The sequence below is a fragment of the Populus alba genome, chromosome 16 (genome assembly GCF_005239225.2).
Source record: "Populus alba chromosome 16, ASM523922v2, whole genome shotgun sequence".
In the NCBI taxonomy this organism is placed as follows: domain Eukaryota; kingdom Viridiplantae; phylum Streptophyta; class Magnoliopsida; order Malpighiales; family Salicaceae; genus Populus; species Populus alba.
In genome coordinates this window covers 365,860-388,399 of record NC_133299.1, presented here as the reverse complement: position 1 = coordinate 388,399, position 22,540 = coordinate 365,860, and the positions used below count along the sequence as shown (strand labels likewise).

General features: G+C 32.8%; 2 protein-coding genes and 1 pseudogene across 2 annotated transcripts; 2 read left to right on the top strand and 1 right to left on the bottom strand.

Moving 5' to 3' along the window:
* The first annotated feature begins 4,568 nt into the window (after positions 1-4,568).
* LOC118036573 (cytochrome P450 CYP82D47) lies at positions 4,569-6,513 on the top strand. Its single transcript, XM_035042300.2, has 2 exons — positions 4,569-5,552; positions 5,642-6,513. The coding sequence occupies exons 1-2, from the start codon at positions 4,590-4,592 to the stop codon at positions 6,269-6,271; spliced, it is 1,593 nt and encodes a 530-aa protein (XP_034898191.1). The 5' UTR covers positions 4,569-4,589; the 3' UTR covers positions 6,272-6,513.
* Positions 6,514-10,775: 4,262 nt separating this feature from the next.
* Positions 10,776-13,801, bottom strand: LOC118036574 (uncharacterized; annotated as a pseudogene).
* Positions 13,802-16,930: 3,129 nt separating this feature from the next.
* On the top strand, positions 16,931-21,820 carry LOC118036577 (transcriptional adapter ADA2b). Its single transcript, XM_035042302.2, has 13 exons — positions 16,931-17,242; positions 17,545-17,600; positions 18,048-18,226; positions 18,577-18,642; positions 18,755-18,880; positions 18,967-19,042; positions 19,427-19,490; positions 19,578-19,633; positions 19,725-19,835; positions 20,104-20,326; positions 20,563-20,773; positions 21,033-21,299; positions 21,543-21,820. The coding sequence occupies exons 1-13, from the start codon at positions 17,190-17,192 to the stop codon at positions 21,732-21,734; spliced, it is 1,680 nt and encodes a 559-aa protein (XP_034898193.1). The 5' UTR covers positions 16,931-17,189; the 3' UTR covers positions 21,735-21,820.
* The last annotated feature ends 720 nt before the right edge of the window (positions 21,821-22,540 follow it).

The following is a 22,540-nucleotide window of genomic DNA, read 5'->3' as shown; positions in this document are numbered from 1 at the left end:
GTCAAGGACAACTGGTTAGAAGAAACAGCCATATGGTTCCACGTTTTATCTCTAAACTCAACTAGGAGGAGCAGTAGCAGCAGCTCTACCCTTGTTAGAAAATCAAGAAAGCAGAGAAACCCTTAATACAATGGTACTTACATCTCTCCCCTTAGGTTTTCTTTTCTATTTTTTTTATTGAACAGTTAAGGGTTTTTGTTGTTGTTGATGTAGTTTATTGCTCTACATTGTACTTATGCATGTTTTTGGGTGTATCAGTTGTTATGTTTTAGTTTAGTTGATATGTTGGGTCTAAAAATGTGAAAGGAGGCTTCTTTTGTTGAATCTTGAATAAATGTTTGATTTTAGTGGATCATTTTGCCTTTTGCTATTTTTTCCCTTGAACAACTTTTCTCTCTCTCTGAACAGAGTTTCAAATGGGAGAAAAGAAAGACGTGAAAATGGAAATGTAAAGGGATATTTTAGAAATGGATATTGCTCATATCAATTGTGTCACAGAACTAAAGTGTCGGTGTTAATGGTAAATGCTTAATTTTGACTTTAGTTTCGCAGTTTCATTGGTGAGCATTGCAGCAAAAATGTTGACCTCTTAGTGGAATTTTGGCAAGTTTTGCAGTTTTGTTTGCCTTGGTTTGCCGATTGATTGGGGCCTGATGGTCAAAGTTTTGCTAAAATAGAGAGATACCGTGGATAAAACTTTATGTCACTGCTTAAGTGAGAAATAGAGATTGTTTGAAAGAAATGTTTATCTGGGTTAGTTGTTAAAGGTACTACAACATCATTATCTTGCTGTTTCCGAATTGTGTTCTATACTGTATTGGTTATAACTAGATTTGATATCTATGCATTCGGTGCTGAACTTCAATGCATTCCTTTGTGTGTCCTGCAGTTCTTTTTCAGATAATTAGAACAGCTACTAGTGGTGGGAAGGCCTAAGGTACGTACTGGAGATTATGTTTATGATGGAGATCTGCAGCTATGTAATGAGTTAGGGCATAACTACTTTTAAACGCAAAGTTAGAACATTTGAGAATGTTTAAATGAAAAATGATGAATAGATTATGTTTTTCTATATAATATCTGATCTTAGTTTCATCTGTGACCTCATCAATCACCAGACATTGATTTAAACATGATTAATAACCTGCTCTTAGAACTGGACCAAAAACAATATAGGATTTGGTTGTCCATGTGGAACTCTTAACAGTAAAGATTTTTGTGTTAAAATCATTGAGTAGCTGCTAATTGATTGAAAGCAACAAGCAATAAAGCAAATGAACCTCGTGGAGTTTGAAGTTCTTACAAAACGTTGAAATCTAGAAGGAAACCTGACCCAAGCCACACTCTTGTGAGATTAACCTCTGGGCTCCACGCTTCATGTAAAAATCGTTTCTTTCTTTTTCGTTATCTTAATATTTCTTTCTTTTCAACTTGTTTTCAAAATGGTTTTAAAATTATTGAATTTCAGAATATATCAGAAAAAAACTCTCTGAGAATTCTTATTTCGTGTTTTTTTTTTTTTTTTTTTTTTTTTTAACTCAGCGCGTCATTTAATATCAAAGGACACAGTAATAAAGGAAGGGAGACCATGTGGTCCATAAAGAGCAGCAACTCGTTTAATTGTTTGCTGAAAAATAATTTTTTTTAAAAAATAATTTTTTAAAAAATAAATTATCTTTTAATATTTAATAATATAATGAAAAATTAAGTTGGAAAACACTTTCCAGTGTTTGATTCTATTATGAAAAATAAAACTGAAAAATAACTTATTAATGTATTATTTTTTTTAAGTTTATTAAAATAATAAGGAACAAATCTTACAAATTCAAAAGTTGAATGAAAACGAAATTGAAAAAAAATATAATTTCATTTATTATCTCAAATAAAATAAATAATAATTAAAATAATAGAGATCAAATCTAAAAAAAAAAAGACAAAGAAATTAAAATAATAATAAAAAAATGATAAGGAAAAAGCAAATAAAAATTATAAAAATAAGGATCAAAGTTAATATAAAAAATAAATTTTAAGAAATGAAATTGAAAAATAAATATATATATATATATATATATATATATATAACAATCAAAAGTTTGAGGACCAAATTTGATATAATCAACAAATAATATGATATTTTTTAAATTTTTCATAATTTCCGGAAAGCATTTTCCACCCAAATTTTTCAAAAAAACACTTTTCTAAAAACAAAATTAAATTTTTCTTTAACTAAAAAATAATTTTCTAAAAATAATTTTTCGAGAATCAAACATAACCTCAAAAAATATGGAGCTAGGGAAACCGACTTCACAGGTAAAGAACTAATCTTGCAGTTTATGAATATGGATGTCGGTGACGACCAGCTACACCCAGTGGCGGAGGGAGGGGGGCTGGCAGAGACTCCGATCCCTGCAAAGAAATGTCCCTCCATCATAACTATTTATAATTTTAATAAAAATAAATGTAATATTTTCTTAGTCCCCTCCTAATTTATAACTTGGCCCACCCTAATTTTTTTTTGTCTTGTTCCGCCCTGGCTACACCTCCTTACAACATGGAACCGCACCTCCTGTAACATGTGATAATGACAAAGAAATAAAATAATGAAGAGAAAAATCATCAAAATGTAGATTTGCATATGTAATTTCGTCAACATAAAGAAAGACTTTTTAAGGATTCTATGTAGATTTGGAGGAGGAACTGACGAATTCATACCAAAATCAAACAGTATTGAAATGTTGAATTTCAGAGGGAAAAATGTGTGAAACGTGACAGCCACTTGTCTCCTATGTAGACCGTTTGGTAGTGAGTTTGAACCTGTGTTTGCTGAAATTTTGAATTTTTTTTTTTGCTAAAATTGAGTTCGAGTTGTATTTTTTAGATCGTTTTGATGTGCTGATGTTAAAAATTATTTTTAAAAAATAAAAAAAATATTATTGACATGTATTTCGGCACAAAAAAGCTATTTGAAAAGTAACCATTATCACATTGCGAAACACAATTGGTGTAAACTGTATTACAATGACATGTGAAAAGAGAGACCACCATATTTTTTACTTTTTGTTCACGTGGTTGATGAGGCAACAGTATAAATTTTCAATGATTTTAATTTTTTTTGAATTCATGATAATTAAAAAGTAAATTTAAAGATTGATCATTTCTCAGATTTTTCATATTTATTTTTACTTAGACAGATTAAGAACCCTTGATTCATGAAGACCTTTCCTTTAGTACATGAAATCAAGGTTGTTAATTCATTTTTTTTTATACAGTATATCTGGTACATCTTATTTCAATTTAAAAAACCAAATAAATAAAAACAATTTTTATCTCATTCAGAATTTTAGTTTTATTCAAAAATTCCACTTAATTATGTCCCGATCAAATATTTTTTTTGCTTTTTGTTTTTTTAAAAAACTATCCAATTTTATGATATTAATTATATTTATCAACTGATTGTTAGATCAAGATAAAATTTTATGAGGAATCTCCTTACATATTGTTATATCTCATGTTAGAATTTTAGGGTAATCGAAGTTTAGAAAGGTCTTACGAGAGTGCCAATGATATTTTTATAATTTTTTTCAAAATTTTATTTTATTGTGTTTTTTTTCTTCAAATTTTATCATTCAACAATAAGTTTATTGGTGATTGAGATTTGTAATTTGTTTTTTTTTTTTTTATTTTAGGTTATCATTATCTCATGACTCGGGTTACAGATTTAGAATTATTGATCCTCATAATTATTGGATGTCATAAAGTTAATGTCAGCATCATTGATTATCAGATGCCATTGTAAAAATTAATTATTGTCTGAAATTAAAAACAATGTAAGTCTCCAGTGGCGCTAAAGAGACTCGAATTCGTGACCATTGAGAAGCAAATTCAATGCTTGACCAGTTAAACTATCTCTCAAATTTCCCATATTTATTTTTACTCGGACATATTAAGGACCATTGATTCATGAAGACCTTTCCTTTAGTACATGAAATCAAGGTTGCTAATTCCTTCTTTTTTTTTTTTTTGTATATATTTTTTAATTTAAAAAACCAAACAAATAAGAACAAATTTTATCTCGTTTAGAATTTTTGAATTTTTTTTGATTTTTTTTTATTTTGCTTTTTTAAATACTATCCAATTTTATGGTATCAATTATATTTATCAATTGATTGTTGGATCGAGATAAAATTATATGAGGAATCTCCTTATATATTGAAATATTTCATGTTAGAATTTTAGGGTAATTGAAGTTTAGAAAGGTCTTACGAGACTGCTAATGATATTTTTATAATTTTATTTAAATTTATAATTTTGTTTAGAAATGTTATTTTATTGTGTTTTTTTTTAATTTTATTATTTAATAATAAATTTATGAATAATTAAGTTTTATAATTTTTTTTAATTTTTTTATTTTAGACCATCATGATTTCATGAACCTAACTTTCAGAATTATTGATCCTCGTAATTATTGGATGTCGACGTCATAAAGTTAATGTCAGCATCATTGGTTATCGGATGCCATTGTAAAAATTAGTTACTGTCAACTTGCTTGAGCTTCATGTCATGTACAAATAGGTGCCAAATTATCAGGCATGCACCAAAGACACTTCTTTCTCCACACACAACCCAAAATGAAAGTTTTAGCAATGGAAAGTTTCTTTCTGGGGCTAGTTCTTGTATGCATGATCATATGGAGAATACTGTCAACCACTCACAAAAGAAACAAAACCTTACCACCACCTGAACCCTCTGGTGCATGGCCTTTGATAGGACATCTGAGGATTCTCAATAGTCAAATTCCATTTTTCCGAACTCTTGGAGACCTGGCTGATAAGCATGGACCAGTTTTTTCAATCAGGCTTGGCATGAGACGGACGCTTGTTATTAGTAGCTGGGAATCTGTGAAGGAATGCTTGAAAACCAACGACCGAAAATTCCTAAATCGTCCGAGTTTTGCTGCTTCAAAATACATGGGTTATGATGACGCCTTCTTCGGATTCCATCCGTATGGAGAATACTGGCTTGAGATGCGAAAGATCGCAACGCAAGAGCTTCTGTCGAACCGCAGGCTTGAGCTGCTCAAGCATGTGAGAGTTTCGGAAATAGAAACATGCATCAAGGAATTGCACACGACTTGTAGCAATGGTTCCGTGTTGGTGGACATGAGTCAATGGTTTTCTTGTGTAATTGCGAATGTGATGTTTCGACTAATTGCAGGGAAGAGATATTGTAGTGGTATTGGCAAAGATTCAGGAGCATTTGGAGGGTTAATCAAAGAGTTCTTTTACTTGGCTGGGGTTTTAGTAATTTCTGATTTGATTCCTTTTACTGAATGGATGGATTTGCAAGGACATATGAAATCTATGAAGCGTGTCGCCAAGGAGTTGGACCATGTTGTGAGTGGCTGGCTTGAAGAACATCTTCAGCGTAGGGAAGAGGGCAGGGTGAGGAAAGAAGAGAAGGACTTCATGGATGTCATGTTAGAATCTCTTGCAGTAGGTGATGATCCCATCTTCGGATACAAAAGAGAAACCATTGTCAAGGGAACTGCGCTGGTAAGTGAACTCACAACATTCTGTATAACATCCTCATCAACGTGATTGCATTTCTAATCGCTAATTGCTGATTTGTTTGTGCTCTGCAGAATCTTATAGTAGCAGGCGTAGATACTACATCTATCACCTTGACATGGGCACTGTCTCTTCTACTTAACCATACTGAAGTGCTGGAAAGAGCGCAGAAAGAGATTGATATCCATGTAGGAACAACAAGATGGGTAGAAGAATCAGATGTCAAGAACTTAGTGTACCTTCAAGCCATTGTGAAGGAAACCTTGAGACTATACCCTCCTGGCCCCCTACTGGTACCACGTGAGTCCTTGGAAGATTGCTACGTCGATGGCTATCTCGTTCCTCGAGGCACTCAATTACTAGTTAACGCGTGGAAGCTTCATCGAGATGCGCGAATATGGGAAAATCCATATGAGTTCCATCCTGAGAGGTTCCTTACGAGCCATGGATCAATAGATGTTAGAGGCCAGCAGTTTGAGTATGTTCCATTTGGTTCAGGGAGAAGATTGTGCCCTGGGATTTCTTCGAGCTTGCAAATGCTTCACTTGACGCTTTCTCGGTTGCTTCAAGGCTTCAATTTCAGCATCCCAAAGAATGCTCAAGTTGACATGAGTGAAGGCTTAGGACTCACTATGCCAAAAGCAACGCCATTAGAAGTTGTTCTTACTCCGCGCCTTGATAATGAGATCTACCAACAATATTAGAGCATGTCTTTGCTGTCTTTTGTCTAAGAACTAGTGATCTGAATAAAAACTATTGCATAAGAGATGTAAATTAAACTTCTATAAAAAATAGCCTTCGTGCTGAGTACGCATTAAAAAAAAAAATGGTGATTTTGATTGTATTTACTTCTTAATCCTTACCACGCTTTGTGTGAGGGTTAAAGTATTATTCTCATATTTTCCTTATTGTGCAACTGATCTTTTGTTATTTGCTGGTGGCTTGATTAGTGGACAAATTGTCAGAAATCTCAGCCTCTTATTTTATGGTCGGCTCCTGAGCTTTCTACTGTTAAATGGAATGTTGATGGTTTGTCCTTTGGAGGACTTGGGTCCAGCAGGTATAGGTGGAGTCTTACGTACGTGATCAGATGGGAATGGTTACGGACGTGTTTTCTATTTCAGCTGGGGTCAAAAACTCCAATAAAGCAGAATTGATAGCGGTTGTAAAGGCATTAAGTGGGTGTTTGTTATTGTGGCTTTAACGTTTGGTAAGCTTAAAACAGCAGTTTTGTTTTCATGGGACCACTTATAATTGTGGTGTGCCACATGTTTTTGAGAAGCATCAAAATGCTTCTTCTCATCTTGATATCAGCACCAACAGTGGAGCCTGGCTCCACTGTTCACTGAACAGTGGAGCCATCTCCACTGTAGCGTGAACAGTAGTTTTTTGTTTTTTTTTTAAAATTTTGAAAAACAGTGAAAGGTTTTTTTTAAAAAAAAAAATCAATGCAATTAATTGATTTCACTCGTATTATTCACACGTGAACAATATTTTTTTTATTTATTAAAAAAATAGTTTAAAGTGAATTAAATTTATCTGTACTGTAATTTCAATTTTATTTCTGATAATATTGTACCTAATTTTATTGCACACTCAAAAAAACATGAAAACTATAGTTCTTGTCGAATGATTTTTGTAGGTAATGAAATTGTAATTTTTTTTTTTTAAAAAAAATTGAGTTTTACTCAAAAAAATAATATTTAATATTATTTATAACACTATATAAATTAAAAGGATATCGTATGATGACATAGTATTTGTGAAATTTGATCGCAATTTCAATTATGTTTTTGTCGGATCCGACCCAGTTAAAAAAATTCAGTTTTTATTTCTATTTTAATTGTGTTTTATTCAAAAAATTAGAAGGATATCGCTTGATGATGTAACAAAAAATTCAGTTTTTGTTATTGCATGCTTAAGAAACCATGAAAAATATAGTTATTGTTGGATAGATTTTGTATGTGATGACATTGCATTTAGTTTAATGGAATAATTTTTAAATATTTGATATCAATATTATTTATTTCATGATGTAATAATAGTAGTTAAATAAATCTAAAATGTTTAAATTAAAAATATTTTTTAATTATTTTATAACCTCAATTTAAAAAGCATTTTTTTAATCAAACAAATTAAATTATTTTTTGTTCAACCTTAATTTCAATCACAATTTTAACCAAACATATATTTTTCCAAACCAACCTCAACTAAAAGTACTTTTTATAAAACAACTTTTTTCAAACCACAACCACAATACTAAACACATCCTAAGATTATCATCTTTGAGAGGTGATTTGTCCAACAATAAAATTATTATTGAGTCTGATTCTTCTAATTTTTTTTTTGGATTTGAGAAAATCCCATTTTCTGGAAAGAGTACTTTGTGGGTCCAGGTAAGTGAATAAAATCTCGGCTGTTCCAAACTTTTACAAGAGGTACACGTCCTAACTCGAACTCGAAACCTGCTATGCAGATTTCAAATCCTTTACCACCACGCTACGCCTCCTGGGACCTGATTCTTCTAATGTTGTAAGCTGAATGAGCAAACCATCTTTTACGCCTTCATATTTCCAAGAGCTGTTCATCCTTTTTCTCGCTTCTCTTCGACCTTGGGTGCTGTGTTTTTCTCCCATGTCCCAGGTGAGGCAAACCACTTCGCGAATGGTCTTGCTAAGCAAGGAGTCCCTCGAGTTGAAGAATTTATTGCATGGATATGATTGAAAATATTCAGAGACTGTCTTATGGAAGTTTCTGTGGTTCATATTCTTGCTATTCTGTGATCTGTGCTCTGTGCTCTGTAGCTTCAGTTTTCTGTTCAGAAAGTAGCTGGAGATGAGTATCAGAGTTTCCTTTAAGGATTCGTGAAGGAAAAACAACAAAACCTTCACCAGTATATATAAATTAATGCATTCGACATAAAGTTAGTCGATTCTGTCTTTCAATGGATCCCTTGTGCAGAACAAGTAGAGCACAACATAGTGGTGGTGTTTCCTCTTCGGAATCAGCTTTAAGTGTTGCTTGTCTTTGATTTCTCCTCAGAAGACTCCCTCCAGAGTCAGCTCAGCTATGTAATGACATAGGGCATAACTATCAAAATGCAAAGTTAGAGCAAGAGTGAATGTTTTAATGAAAAATGATGAATAAATTGAGTTCTCCACCGGATCTCTAAAGTTTTCCATTTTTCGAGTTTTCGATAGCTTACGCGAAATAGTGTATTGTCTCTCTAGTGTTTCTATACATTATCTGATCCTAGTTCCATCTGTGATCTCAATCACTAGGCATTGATTTAAACTTGATTTATGATCTGCTTAATTTTAGAGCTGGACCAAAAACAATATATATATATATATATATATAGGATTTGGTTGCCCATGTAGAGCTCTCAAGTTGTAATGACTTTTGTGTTAAAATATTTGACTGCCTGCTAATTGATTGAAAGCAACAAATAATAAAGCAAATGAAACTTGTGGAGTTTGAAGTTTTTATAAGGAGACTATGAAGTGTTTGGCAACGTGGTCAGAAAGTATTTTTAAAAAAAATTAATTTTTTTATTTTTTTATTTAAATTAATATATTTTTTATGTTTTTGGATTATTTTGATGTGTTAATATGAAAAATAATTTTTAAAAAATATAAAAAAATTATTTTAATATGTTTTAAAATGAAAAACATTTTAAAAAATAATAGGTATAACACTTCCAAACACTCTCTATAGTTGATGGCGTCCTGCCTTAAACGATGACATAAATAAAAACAACATTGAAATAGGAAAGATAAAAAGCACAAGTAATCAATATTATATAAAAAAGCTTAATTTCAAATTTTATTATTGCATATTTCTTTTCAAGTAATCTTTTAAAATATAAACTAAACAACTATATTTATACTAGTTCTAAGCCTAAACCAAATATTAAAAAAAATCCTAAACTAAATAGGAAAAATAAAAACATCATAAAATTATTGTCCCAAGATACAAATTATTATTCATTATAATAATATAATTACTATATTACCCCTTGATCACTTTATCTTTTACCCTCGTTTCAAGGTAAGATGGTCTTTTCACCAAGACATAAATGTCTTTCACAAGGTTATTTTAGTAATTGTATTTTTTAATGCATAATAAAATTACTAATGTAACCCTTAAATAAAATAATAGAATGCCTTTTCACAAAAGTGTTTTTGTTTTTTTTATTTTATAGAATAATAGAATTACTACATTACTCTTACTATTCAAATTTTCTAATCTTGGCTTCAGGGGCTTGGTTGTAATTTCACTATGATTTGTTTGTTATTATTGTTTAGTTCTAAGGGTATTTTTGGTTTTTTACAAATAAAAAAAGAAAAAGTTGTTAATACATGTCTCTCATGCGTACGTGTCAGCTGCTTTGCCACCTTTTGGTGGTTCGTGCAACTAGCTCTAGTGATTGTAATTGTAAATCTGCCACATCATTTGACTCATCTTGATGTCTCTTTTCTCTTTGGGTGGCGTGTATATAGTAATTCGATGTAGTTTGACCCAAAATTGCTTTTTTTTTTTTCCTTTTTCTTTCTTTCTTGGATTGTGTGCTAGCTATGCAAAAAATCATATCAGCCCTTCAATTTATTTTTTATTTTGATTTGGTCCTTCTTCTCTTATTTACAATTTTTTTTATTTACATTGATTATTTCTAATTAAATTTTATTTTCGATTTCATCCTTGGTAAATCAATTTTTTTTTAATTTGTTTTTAAATTTAACTCTTATTTTTTTAATCGCTATTTATTCTGTTTTAAATCATTTTTTTGATTAATTTATTTTTATGAAAAAAAAAATTATGACTATATTCAGGTAGACTCATAGCCCATTTTCCTGCTCCTAACAATTATATAGACAAGGCCAGTCCATTTGTCCTCCCATGGCCCCAATTCCTGGATTCAATCCCCAGGCTCTCAGCCAACAATGACATGTCCCATTAGTGCTCTCTTAGCATGACTTGGGCTCTTAGGTCAAAAGTCATAGATTTGATTTTATGCAGTATTGCTAGATAACATGCTTGGCTAAATCCATAATCACAATCTTCTTATGCCTTCAGAGTGTTTTAACCCACATATGAAGTTTAATAATATATTTCAATTCGTCAATTGCTATTTAACTTTGTTTTCTTTTTATAGCATTGTTTTTCTAGGTTAACTTCAAGATTTTGGTACAAGAATGAAGAAAATAATTTGCGCTCCCAAAATATTCCTTTCCAAGCTCATGACTTTTTTAAACAAAAATAGCTGTAGACTAATACCATAGCACAACCCTACAGCATATCCTATAAAATGTTTTTCCACTCACACATATATGGCTTTGCACCCCTTATTCAAGTGCTTAGACAACAACATTTACATCCAGGAGATATTCCAACAATAATACTATATAGTCCATAATCATCATAAAAAAAAGTACAAAAAAAGCATCAGTTGATTACATATATGCCCAATGAGAACAGAATGACCGGTAGGATGCTAGAAATGTCTTTGTTGGGTTTGCTTTCTGTATGCTCCTTTGCTTTCATCTGACCTGCGAGTTGATCGGGTCATTGTGCTTCCTGAGCTGGAGTTCTGGTAAAAGTCTGAACTGTTGGATAACTTCCTCAGACGAGAGCTGAAGCTAAGTTCATTGCTAGTTTGCGTATTGCTCTCAGATAAGCTTACATCAAGAGAAGACTCATAGCCCATTGTCTCAAATTCCTACAAGAAATGTCCATTCTGTCAGTATTTTCCTTACAAGGTTGCATAGAGTGCACATGTCATAGGATAGACATTTTCGGATTGGATTTTGTCAAAACTCGAAGGAGCATTGTCTGCTGACCTTGGATTTTTTCTCGGCACAATAGGGTGTTAAACATGGATTTAAATCCTTGAGAAGCATGTCATCTGGACTACCCGGGGTTGCACCGTCGCAAGAGCTAAATTCCTGAGTTGTTATTGACAGTTTGTCAAAGAAGAAGAGCTAAGGGAAAGACAGTTTGAATCAACAGACATATAAAGTTCGTAAAGCAGAACTTAGAAGCAGATCATGGCATTTCCGGTACACAACATTTCAGTGCTTAACCCACAAGAAAACTTCAACACTTTTTCCAAATGGCCTACACGGTGAAAATAGTAGAATTCAAAAATTTCCTACTCTTTTACTGTAAGTTTAATAGAGTGATCGAACAATTTGAAAATGAAATTTGATTTAAACCAGGTCAGTTCGAGTACAGCCGGTATCCTCCCCACAGATATGAAGACCCACCTCACCTGGTGTAATGAACACTGATGCTTCTATCTGGGATTAAGAGTCATTCTTTTGTATTTGAGAAAATGTGGATAGAAGGCAGGTCCAGGTGAGATTATTGATTTTCTATTTATGATGTAAGCAATGTTTCAAGTTGATGATCAAATTCTAACTTCATTCTAAAAAAATAAACATATAAATAATTAAAGGAAACTGTGACTCCTTGCTAGGAATTGATCACCGATGACCTATAATCTTAATACTACAACACACTTAGGAGAATTCTGAAAACTATAGTAGCTTGTTTGGAGGAGAATTCAGCCAACTACAAGTTAATATATGAAAAAGAAAATGGCACACTTACCAGGGAATTAGCAGTTTCTTCATGGTCATATGATGGTGTTCCTGGTGAGCTGCCAGGATATTGGATGCATGCCCTTGCATATTTATCTGCCTTCACCTTTTCAAGAAGAAAATCATTAACAACTGCACACCCCAAATACCATCATAAAGCAGCACCTTGTTTGAATTTGAAGATATTATCTACACAAATGTGGCAAATAAAGGAGAAAAACAACTGCAAAATTCAAACCTTTTGTCCACAAAACGAAATCAATCTATTGATCGTGCATAAACACAATAGCTGCAATAATGTTCAACATATAGAATGATCTATAATCTAATTCTATTAAAAGATATACTAGACCTTAAATAAAGAACCTTACAATTTGAACAGCATTGATTTTAGTAATCTCAAGATGAATCTGATTTTATACTAACATTGAATATAATAATTAAGATGGAAAATCACATAGAGCTAGCATATGAATTACTGGAGAACCTTAATGCTCATTTATGCAACCAAAGTCTGCATTCATAAGACTGTCCCATACACTGGAAAGCAGGGAACTTGTACATGCAAAAACTTTAGTTTCATTTCAACCACAATTGACAAAAAGAATTTTCAAAACATCAACTCAGAATAGTAGAACTTGAATGAAAACACTTAAAATCACTAAAACATGGAAAACTTTTCAGGTTAATACCTCTGCAAGATCCTCTGCAAGGTATTGCAATTGACCTGTAAGGGAAGTGACCTGCTTCTGAAGAGTTGGAATGAGTTGTTTGGCTTGCTTCAATTCTGATCCTTGCTGCTCTAGTAACTCTTGAAGTTGAGAATTCATTGTATCAGGAAAAAGTACTGAACTTTTTAATGACCTGATCTCTTGTCTTTGATTCAAGCACAAATCTTTCAACTTCTCAACCTACAAACCAAAGAACAAAAAGCACCAGTAAATACAAAAACCAAAACCCAAAAAGGAAAAAAAAAAAATCAACAAAAACATAACTTGAACTCCACTTACTTCCTTGTTCTTGTCATCAAGCATCAGCTTAAGCTTATGAATCTCCAACTCTTGTTCTTTATTAGCACTCAAAAGCTCTCTCTCACTCTTCAAAACCATAGCTAAAGTCCTTGTATTACTATTCACTTTTGCCTCCGTCAACGCCTTCACTCCCTTCATCTCCTTCTTATTTTCCTTCCCAAATAACTTCTTCTGCAACCCCATAAAAGCAGTCCCTTTCCTTGCAGTCTTTTCAAGTCCTCAGCTATTAAATCCGATGGAATCACCAACCCCACACCCTTCCTTGGTGACCCTTTACTCGACGTGGAAGATACTGACTTCTTCTCCATGAATTTCTTCACCATTGTGCTTAAATTGTGATCATTTCCATCGTTTTTTACCTTGATTTTTGACAAATATGCTGGTTTGGACTTGATTATTGCGCGTGAAGTTGAGTGTTTGTAGCTTAGTTCAGTGGATGAAGATGGGTCTGAGAAGTAAGAGGAAGTTGAGGACCTTGAATCGTATGAATTGTAGCGGGAAGCCATTAGAGATTGAGTCTTTAGGACAAGGAGAGAAGGAGGGGAAGAACAAGTTAAGAGGACAACAAGAAAGGTGGGGTTTTTGTTGTGTCTGAATGGTCAAGGACAGATGGCAAAGTGGGCGTGATTGAGTGAGAGCCGCTGTCTGAATTCAAATTTTTGTCTTGGCTTCGAAAGCGCGGGATGTTTTAATGCTAATAATTAGTAGTAAAATTCAACTCTAATATGATGTTAGTTGAATGAATTATTTACAATTGCAATATGTTAATTAAAAATTTGAGTAGAGATCACTGATATTAATAGAATGCTTATTTTGCAGATAAAAAATGTTTTTGAATTTTTTTTTAAAAAAAATTTAAATTAATTTTTTAATATGCTAATATCAAAAATATATTTTAAAAAATACTATCTCAATCTCAATTATTATCTAAGTGTGTGTTTGGTGTTGTAGTGCTGGGTTTTTAAAAAGCATTTTTCACTCAAAAATACATTAAAATTATTTTGTTCAAATATGTATTTTATTTTAACATTAATATATCAAAATTATTTAAAAATTATTAGAAATAACATCAAATCAATATATACTTTTTTAAAGTTAAATGTATTTTTCAAAAGCACTCAAAAATAAAAATTACTGTAATCTCTTAACACTTATTAAATTCTTCTTATCAATTTAGTCAATTCAAGTAAATTCATTTAATTCATGATCTAGTGGAATATTTATATCAAATAGTTAAATTTATACCGGTTATGATTCTCATGTTTGAATCTTCAAGTCCATATCGGAGAAAATACGAGATTATTGCCATGTGCCAGCTAAGAAGGTTGAAAAATGCGAGGGATCCAAGTTTAGAATAAACTACATGAAGGATTAAGGGACTTGTCTTGGTGAACTTATGAAAGAAAAAAAGGAAAGTTGGCATGATGATGAACAGTACCCATCACTTTGACCTTGGCTTTGGTTTTGGCATGATGATGGAAGCAGTCAAGGGGGCTGTACTGTAGCCTCATAGTGTCCATGATCACTGACTTCAAGTAATTTAGTTTGAAGCTGTTAGGTAAGGTCCTAGAATATGATTTATATTATTTCTTTCACATAGCCCATTCTATGGAACTCCAGTGCCTGCAAAGAGCATATCCCACGCAAACACGAACATCTCTCCTAATTAGCTTCAATTAAAGATGAAAATGATAATGATATCCAATTAATATTCTATAATAATGCTAAAAGTTTAGAGACAGAAATGGAAAGATTGTAGAACAAAGAAAATAGGGGCAAGTCGTCGACTACATTGAAACCTCCTGCCAAGATCTGGTCTTAATTTGCATTGATTGCCTGATGTTGTTCTACATGTTATGCTCTTACGCTTGTTACAAAGAAAACTTCTTCAGTAAACTCCATTGATCGTCCTGCAGATTCTCGAACGGATTCAATGAGTTTCGAAGCCTCATCATGGCGAAGGGCAGAAAAAAACTGAACCTTCTTAGGACCGTAGAGTTCCAAACTTCAATCACCTTATGGATAGAAGGCAATATGTTTGGTCCCAGATGTTAAGATTCTAGAGGCAGAGACAACATCATGGGCCTTCGACAACTATTTAGCCATCTTTGGTAATTAATGCAAAATCTGCGACCTGGCTATGGTAACCTAACCCAAACCCACCGAACAACATGCAAACTATAAATTTGAAAAAATAACTATAAATTTATTACCTAACCTGGCTGTTCAGCATGCAAACTATAAATTTATTACCAAACAGCTTAATATTAAAAGGAAAAATAACTTAGATTATTTTTAAAATCAGTAAGATATCCAATAAAAAGCAAATAAAAAAAAATTAGCCCAAATTAAATTAGTGTTGAAGTATAAAACTTAAAAAGACATGAGCTTAAAAAAAAAAAAAAGCAAGAAAACTCGGATGAATCTTCAAAATTTAGTTTAAGTCCTAAACTCGTGAAATTCTAGACCTAAGCTCAATTATAAAATTAAATTTTCTAACTAATTTAATGTTGAAGGATGAACTTAAAAAAAAAAATTTAAAAATTTCTAAAATAAAAAAATAATAAAAAGAATAAGAATTAAATTTGATAGGAAAAAAAGACAAAAAATCATAAAAATCATAAAAAAATTATAAAAATTATATTAGATAAAACAAATAGCAATGAAACGAATAATGACAAAATCTAACAAATAAAAACAATTAAAGGATAATGAAATTAAAAAAAAAACATTTTAATTTTATAAATTATTTTAAAAAAAATATATTAATAAAAATAAACCAAATTTAAAAGAAAAAAAAATTGAACGGCTACTTTGAAAAATTGAGGGCAACACACTGAAACCGAAATAAGAAAAAAAATATATATATATAAACTTCAACACTTAAATTAAGGCCTATTGGCTACACGTGTCACCTAATAATAAGGGCACCAATGAGAATATTTAAATGTGGTCGATGTATGTGCCACCTAAATACTATTGATGGCGTCTACAAACATGTGTTAACTATTTTTTAAAAATAATATTTAATATTTATTAAATTACTAAATTGTTTTTACTCTACTTGATTATAACAAAAAACCAAGTTGAAAATACAAAAAAATACTCATGAATTACAGCTTAAGAATTTTTTATTATTTTAAAGTATTTTAAAGGTAATTTAATCATTTCATTGTGCATAAATAATAAAAACACAAAAGCCCATTAATGTAAAAGGTTTTTTTTTTAAAGGTAATTAAATTATTTTATTATAATAAAAAAAGTGAAAAAACAAATTTATTCAAATCAATTTGATTACAAAATATCATGTGAAAAACATCATATTAGTCCTGATAGCTATTTCATTGATTTTGTTTAAGAAGAAGAAAATTATTATTATATTATTTCAATTTACAGTGTAATAAATCTAGACTATCAATATTTATTGAACCCTTTTTAGTTTTTTTTTTTTTTTATTTTTATTTTGCCAATATATAGCAAAAAATCTCAAGCTCGTAGTGGTTCAACACAGATTATTCTAAGCTGTTTTTCTAACATTTATGCAAGGATGACAAGTTAAGAATTTCAACCGATTTAAATGGATTTGAACAATTACTTTATTTGATAAATAATAAATAAAAAGTGAATATTCTCAAATTCGATCGAAAACATTCCTCTCTCTCTCTCTCTCTATATATATATATATATATATATATATATATATATATATATCATTATGAACAATCAAGTTTTTACCAAACTATAAAAGGCCCACACTTTTAAATTCATCAGAACAATCTCTATCCAAAATCCTCAAATTTTAACACCAACCCTTTTGTGTTATCTCAATTTTGATGCTAACCCACAATTGCCCCTTGTGTAAATCATCATTAGATATTGATTTTCACTGCTAATTTTGGATGTTCGCCCTTTTTTGAGGTGTCCACTGTTAGGTTTTATCTGAGTATATACATACAGGTACTCGTGAGCTTACTCAGTTACAAAGAGACATGGGTCGTTCTCGTGGGAATTTTCACTCTACTGATGAAGACCCTACTCAGAGGTTTTTTTTTTTTTTTTTTTTTTTTTTAAAGGTGTCTGCTTTACCGGTTTTTGATTCAGTATTTAGCTTGGTTGTTTTTTGTTTTTGTTGTGTTGTTTGTGTGTGTGTTTTGTAATGTTAATTAGTGGGATGGAAAATGCATTGATAGGATTTAGTAATGTTGAATGTGTTTATGCATGATTGAAGGTAATTAGTGTAGATAGTTTCAAGTTACTTCTGTTTATTAACTTTATTTGATTACTGCTTGTCAATTTTGGCTGCATGAATGTAGTCTAACCCGAATTTTGTTTTTGGCATTGCAGATCAAGAAGGAAAAAGAATGCTGCAAGTGGAGAGAATTCGGAATCTTCATCGGCAGGTACTTTTCCATTCCATCGTCGTGGGAAATTATTATTTTTTTTGTTATTATTATTATTAATTTTTTTTTTTTGAGATTTGAATTTTGACAGCAAATTGTTCATGATCACCTGCATTACCATATAAGAGAAAATCATGATGCAGAATTGTTTCATCTAAGGCATTGCTTCTTGAATTGTGACTAGCATAGAAAATACAAGTTGCGGTCCTGTTCTGAACAGTGAAATCTACAGAATTGGTTGAGATTTTTAGTTGGTTAAGGTGATTCTGAATAATATTTCAAAGATGTCAAAACAAATGATGCATCTGTTATTACTCAAATTCTTTGTTCTTCGGAGTATTATCATGCATATGATGTCTATGCATCCTATGGATTTTTTATTCTGTTCGCCTGCACATTCTTATGAATTTTTTCTTCATTTTCCTCTTTACTTTTTAATGCGATCAGGCCAAGGAGGTAGTGATGGTAAAAGGGCATTATACCATTGCAATTATTGCAATAAAGACATAACAGGAAAGACCCGTATCAAATGTGCTGTGTGCCCTGATTTTGACCTATGTTTAGAGTGCTTCTCTGTAGGAGCTGAGGTTACGCCTCATAAAAGCAATCACCCTTACAGGGTTATGGTCAGTGCTTCTCCTTCTAACAACTTGCTAACTTGTTATTTTGCTTGTTTCTGTTCATTATTGTTCTTTTAATATTGCATCGAGCTTGTCCCTGTATCAGTGTGGGAATCTACTGGTTTGTTTGATGAAAAATGTAGGAGATTTTGACTTTCCTGTTCATCTCTATTTAGAATTTGATAACTGTATCATACTTGAACTGTTCTTTCTCATGCTAGCAAATGGTCACTTCTTTATTTCCTAGTTTAATTAGTTGGAATATCTACGGGTCTCAGTTCCTACATGGGCATAGTGTTCAACCTATGACATTAGAACACTGACAACATGTGTTTTATTCATTTTCATTTCTACAGGATAACCTATCTTTCCCACTTATTTGCCCTGACTGGAATGCAGATGAAGAAATACTGCTTCTAGAGGTGTTTTGAGTTTTAACTTTCGTCTTTTCAATTTTTTGGAGAGTTTTTTATTATTATTATTTCTTTAGTTGGTGACTGGGAACATAATTCTGATATGTCTTTTGTTCTATAGGGAATTGAAATGTATGGATTGGGGAATTGGGCAGAAGTTGCTGAGCATGTGGGGACAAAGAATAAAGAAACATGTATCAAACACTATAATAGCGTATACATGCAATCCCAGTTCTTCCCTCTCCCAGTATGTTACAGAAAACTCTTCTCTTTTCAAGATGATTTTTAGTTTACTTTGAAGTAAATAGAATTGAACATTTTCCTTCTTTCCAGGACATGTCTCATGTTGTTGGGAAAAATAGAAAGGAGCTTCTTGCTATGGCCAAGGGACATAGTGAGGACAAAAAAGGTTTGTGTTAATGCCTACCATTATATATCCCTCCTTCTAGTTGTTTTTCCTTTTCTTTTTATTGCTGGGCCCTTGGTGGAATGCTACTTTAGTTTCTGCTTGGTGAGAGGCCCCAATTGTGAACCCCAGTATTGGTTATAGAATTTTTCCTTTTAACTGTGGCCTCTGACATAAATGGTGCAGGGTGCTCTAGTGTGCCTTAGTTTCAACTTGTTTGTTTTCTAGCATAAAAGCTATAGGTTTTCTGCATAATTATGAAGCAAAACCTGCTTCAGTGGTGAACTGGCCATTCATGGTCATTTTGCTTACTTATAATTGCTACTCTTTGCTGCGCTATCCTTTTTCACAAAGAAATTTTTATCATATACTGTGTATGATTTATAGGTACTTCTATGCTTGGGGAGCGTACTTTGAAGGAAGAATCTCCATTTTCTCCTTCAAGAGTCAAGTACGGTTATCATTTTTCTCTCTGAATGCAGTTTCTCTTCTCACCTTTTTTTAAGCATTCTTGTGCCAATTTCCTTGATTAATTTAGGGTCGAAGAAATGCATAAAGTAGGCTCCTTTGGCCGATTATCTACATTAAATTCAGGTGATTTAAATAATATTCTCAAATAGCTAGATGTTTTATGAACTGAAATAATCTCATTGCTGCAATTGATCTTTGTTTTTTGAACCTTCAGAGGTAGAAACTGCGAGCCGTCCTAATAGCGCAAATTCTGCAGCAACAGCTGCTAATAAGAAGGCATCAAGCATGGCCCAAATTAATGATGGACCCGGTGTTAAGGTGGAAGGTCTGATACATGACTTTTCTTATCTGAATTGCTTTTATAGATGATCATTTTTCGTGTTTGTCATTGTCCTCTAGATGCTTGATGGTTTGGAATATGAGCTCTGTCATCTGATGAGTAATTGAAATTGATGAGATTTGGATGTTCTTGCTTATTGAAATTGTCTGCTTCCATGCTTCTAGTTTGTAGGGTACTACTATAATACTGTCTGCTTGACTTGTGAACAATTTTGTTGGGCAACAGTTAGTCATCACTTTTGTTCTGGTGGCAGATCCTCAAGTGGACCGAAATTTCAAGGGGAAGAAACCAAGTTCCTCAGGGAGTGAGGGTCCATCATTAATGGAGTTGAGCGGTTATAATCCCAAGAGGCAGGACTTTGATCCTGAATATGACAATGATGCTGAGCAGTTGCTGGCTGAGATGGAATTTAAAGATAATGACACCGAGGAAGAGCACGAGCTGAAGTTACGAGTGCTACGTATATATTCAAGGAGGTAGGTTGTCAATGAATTGACTAAGTATGTTATAGACTGAACTTTGGTAAATTATGCTTGTTCACATGGTAGGACTAGGGAGCAATGCATGTAGGCATAAATGACGTAATTTATTGGTGTAATATGCATGATTTTGTTAATAGACATCCCACCAAGTTACTTGCTTATACCAAATATTTATCTTAACTCTTTCAAATTCAGTCATATAATTATATAACCTGGCTGGATATTGACAGGCTTGATGAGAGAAAGCGCAGAAAAGATTTCATTCTTGAAAGAAATCTACTACATCCAAGTCCTTTCGAAAAGGACTTGACTCCAGAAGAGAGGGCATTATGTTGGCGTTTTGACCCTTTCATGCGTTTTCATTCCAAGGAAGAGCATGAAGAATTGCTTCAGGCTGTTGTCAAGGAGCACCGGATGATGAAAAGGATCGAAGAGCTGAAGGTATATGATTCGTGCTGAAAATGCACTTTTATAATTACTTGATCCCCTTAGTCTCTTGAAGTAAATAATATAGGCTGCTATTTCCTGTATAAACAGGATTTAAAAGACACTGATTTGAACAGTCACAACTACTATTCCAAACTAAACGCCCACACATTTAATATTCTCCTAACATATTTTTAAAATGTGCAAAACATGCATTTCTGCATGAGAATGCTTAATATGCTTTATTATTTATTCAGTTGCTGTAACTATGCAGGACGCCCAAGTGGCTGGTTGCCGCACAGCAGCTGAGGCAGACAGGTATCTTGAGCACAAGAGAAAAATAGAAGCTGAGGAAACTTCCAGGAGACTGAAAGACAATGCTCAGATTGGTCCTAGCAGTCAGGGTGCTCCCAGTGCATTCATGTCTCCAGACTCTGTTGGGAAGGATTCAAGCACCAGACCTGCAGGACAGGGCTCTTCTAGCTATGCCAATAATTTGGACATAATGGGCTTTTATGAAACGCAGCTGCTGTCTGAAACTGTAAGTGTCAAATCTCTTGTTTGTAGCTTTTCTTCGTCAACATTTGTAAGCAATGTCTGTTCTGCTTCATTGTTGTGCTCCAATAACAGACACCTTATTTTTTACCGTTCATCATTCCACATGGTTAAACGGTAAAAGAACTGTCCAACAATGTCATGTCCTTCCCTGAGGCTTCCTTGTGGATTCCAAAGTATGAAGTCTTTTAAATTGCCATTGAAGTTGCTAACTTTAATTTGTCCGCAGGAAAAACGGTTATGCTGCGAGATTCACCTACCTCCACCTGTCTACCTCAAGATGCAGGAGGTGATGACCAAAGAGATCTTCAGCGGTAACATCACTAAGAAATCAGATGCTCACCCCTTGTTCAAGATTGAAGCAAGCAAAGTTGATGGGGTGTATGATATGCTTGTGAAGAAGGGGATTGCTCAACCTTGATGCTAGTCAATTCTTGTTCTCAATTTCCTTTAATTATGCAGTGTTCACGTTCTTTCAAAGAAATAAAAATATGCTTTACCTCGTTAGCCTTTCCAAGTTTCTATACTTGCATAAACTTCGCCCTTGCACATGTACCATGTAGGAGTAGAGCACCCCATTCATGGAGTTGCATTCCATTCTGAATGGGAAAACTATACCCGTTGCTGCTTAATTCATGATACCATTTGCGGGTTATGATACCACTTCGCTTGGTTGTTTTCAACGCAGGTGTGGCTAGGGTTTGGAAACTCTATCCGCACTCTGTTTTGGGTTCCAAACAAGCTCTTAAACTAGGTCTCTCTTTTTTCTTAAAGAATTTTTTTTTTATTTGACAATAAGATGATTTTAAAATGTACTCTACGAATTGGTCTGCTCTATTAAAGAAGATTTAATAAATTCTCTGAAGCCTCTGCCCAAATGAATCCAACTATTCATGAGCAAACTCCAAAAGGCTTTGAAAGTTGTACCTAGGGAATCACCCAAATGCTGTCCCTTTTCTTGCCTTCCAATGGTTGGAAATGACGATGGCAGGTAGAAATAGCAACTGCTATGACATTTTATTTCTTTCTCCATACAAAAACAACCTTGTAACCTTTACAGTTAGACCTTGAAACTAAACTGTAAAAATAAGCCTATACGACCAAAATGCAGACGCGTACTGTAACATAAGCCTATACGACACAAAAGGGCATTCTTAAGTTGCACATACACCACGTTCACATTCGTGCAAACCAAAACACAAACTATTACAGACTATCCTAAGATTG

Coding starts and splice junctions, on each gene's coding strand:
- LOC118036577 (XM_035042302.2), top strand. CDS start 17,190: ATGGGTCGTTCTCGTGGGAATTTTCACTCTACTGATGAAGACCCTACT. Junction 20,327..20,562: donor CTACGTATATATTCAAGGAG/GTAGGTTGTCAA, acceptor GGATATTGACAG/GCTTGATGAGAGAAAGCGCA. Junction 20,774..21,032: donor AAAGGATCGAAGAGCTGAAG/GTATATGATTCG, acceptor GTAACTATGCAG/GACGCCCAAGTGGCTGGTTG.
- LOC118036573 (XM_035042300.2), top strand. CDS start 4,590: ATGCACCAAAGACACTTCTTTCTCCACACACAACCCAAAATGAAAGTT. Junction 5,553..5,641: donor TTGTCAAGGGAACTGCGCTG/GTAAGTGAACTC, acceptor TGTGCTCTGCAG/AATCTTATAGTAGCAGGCGT.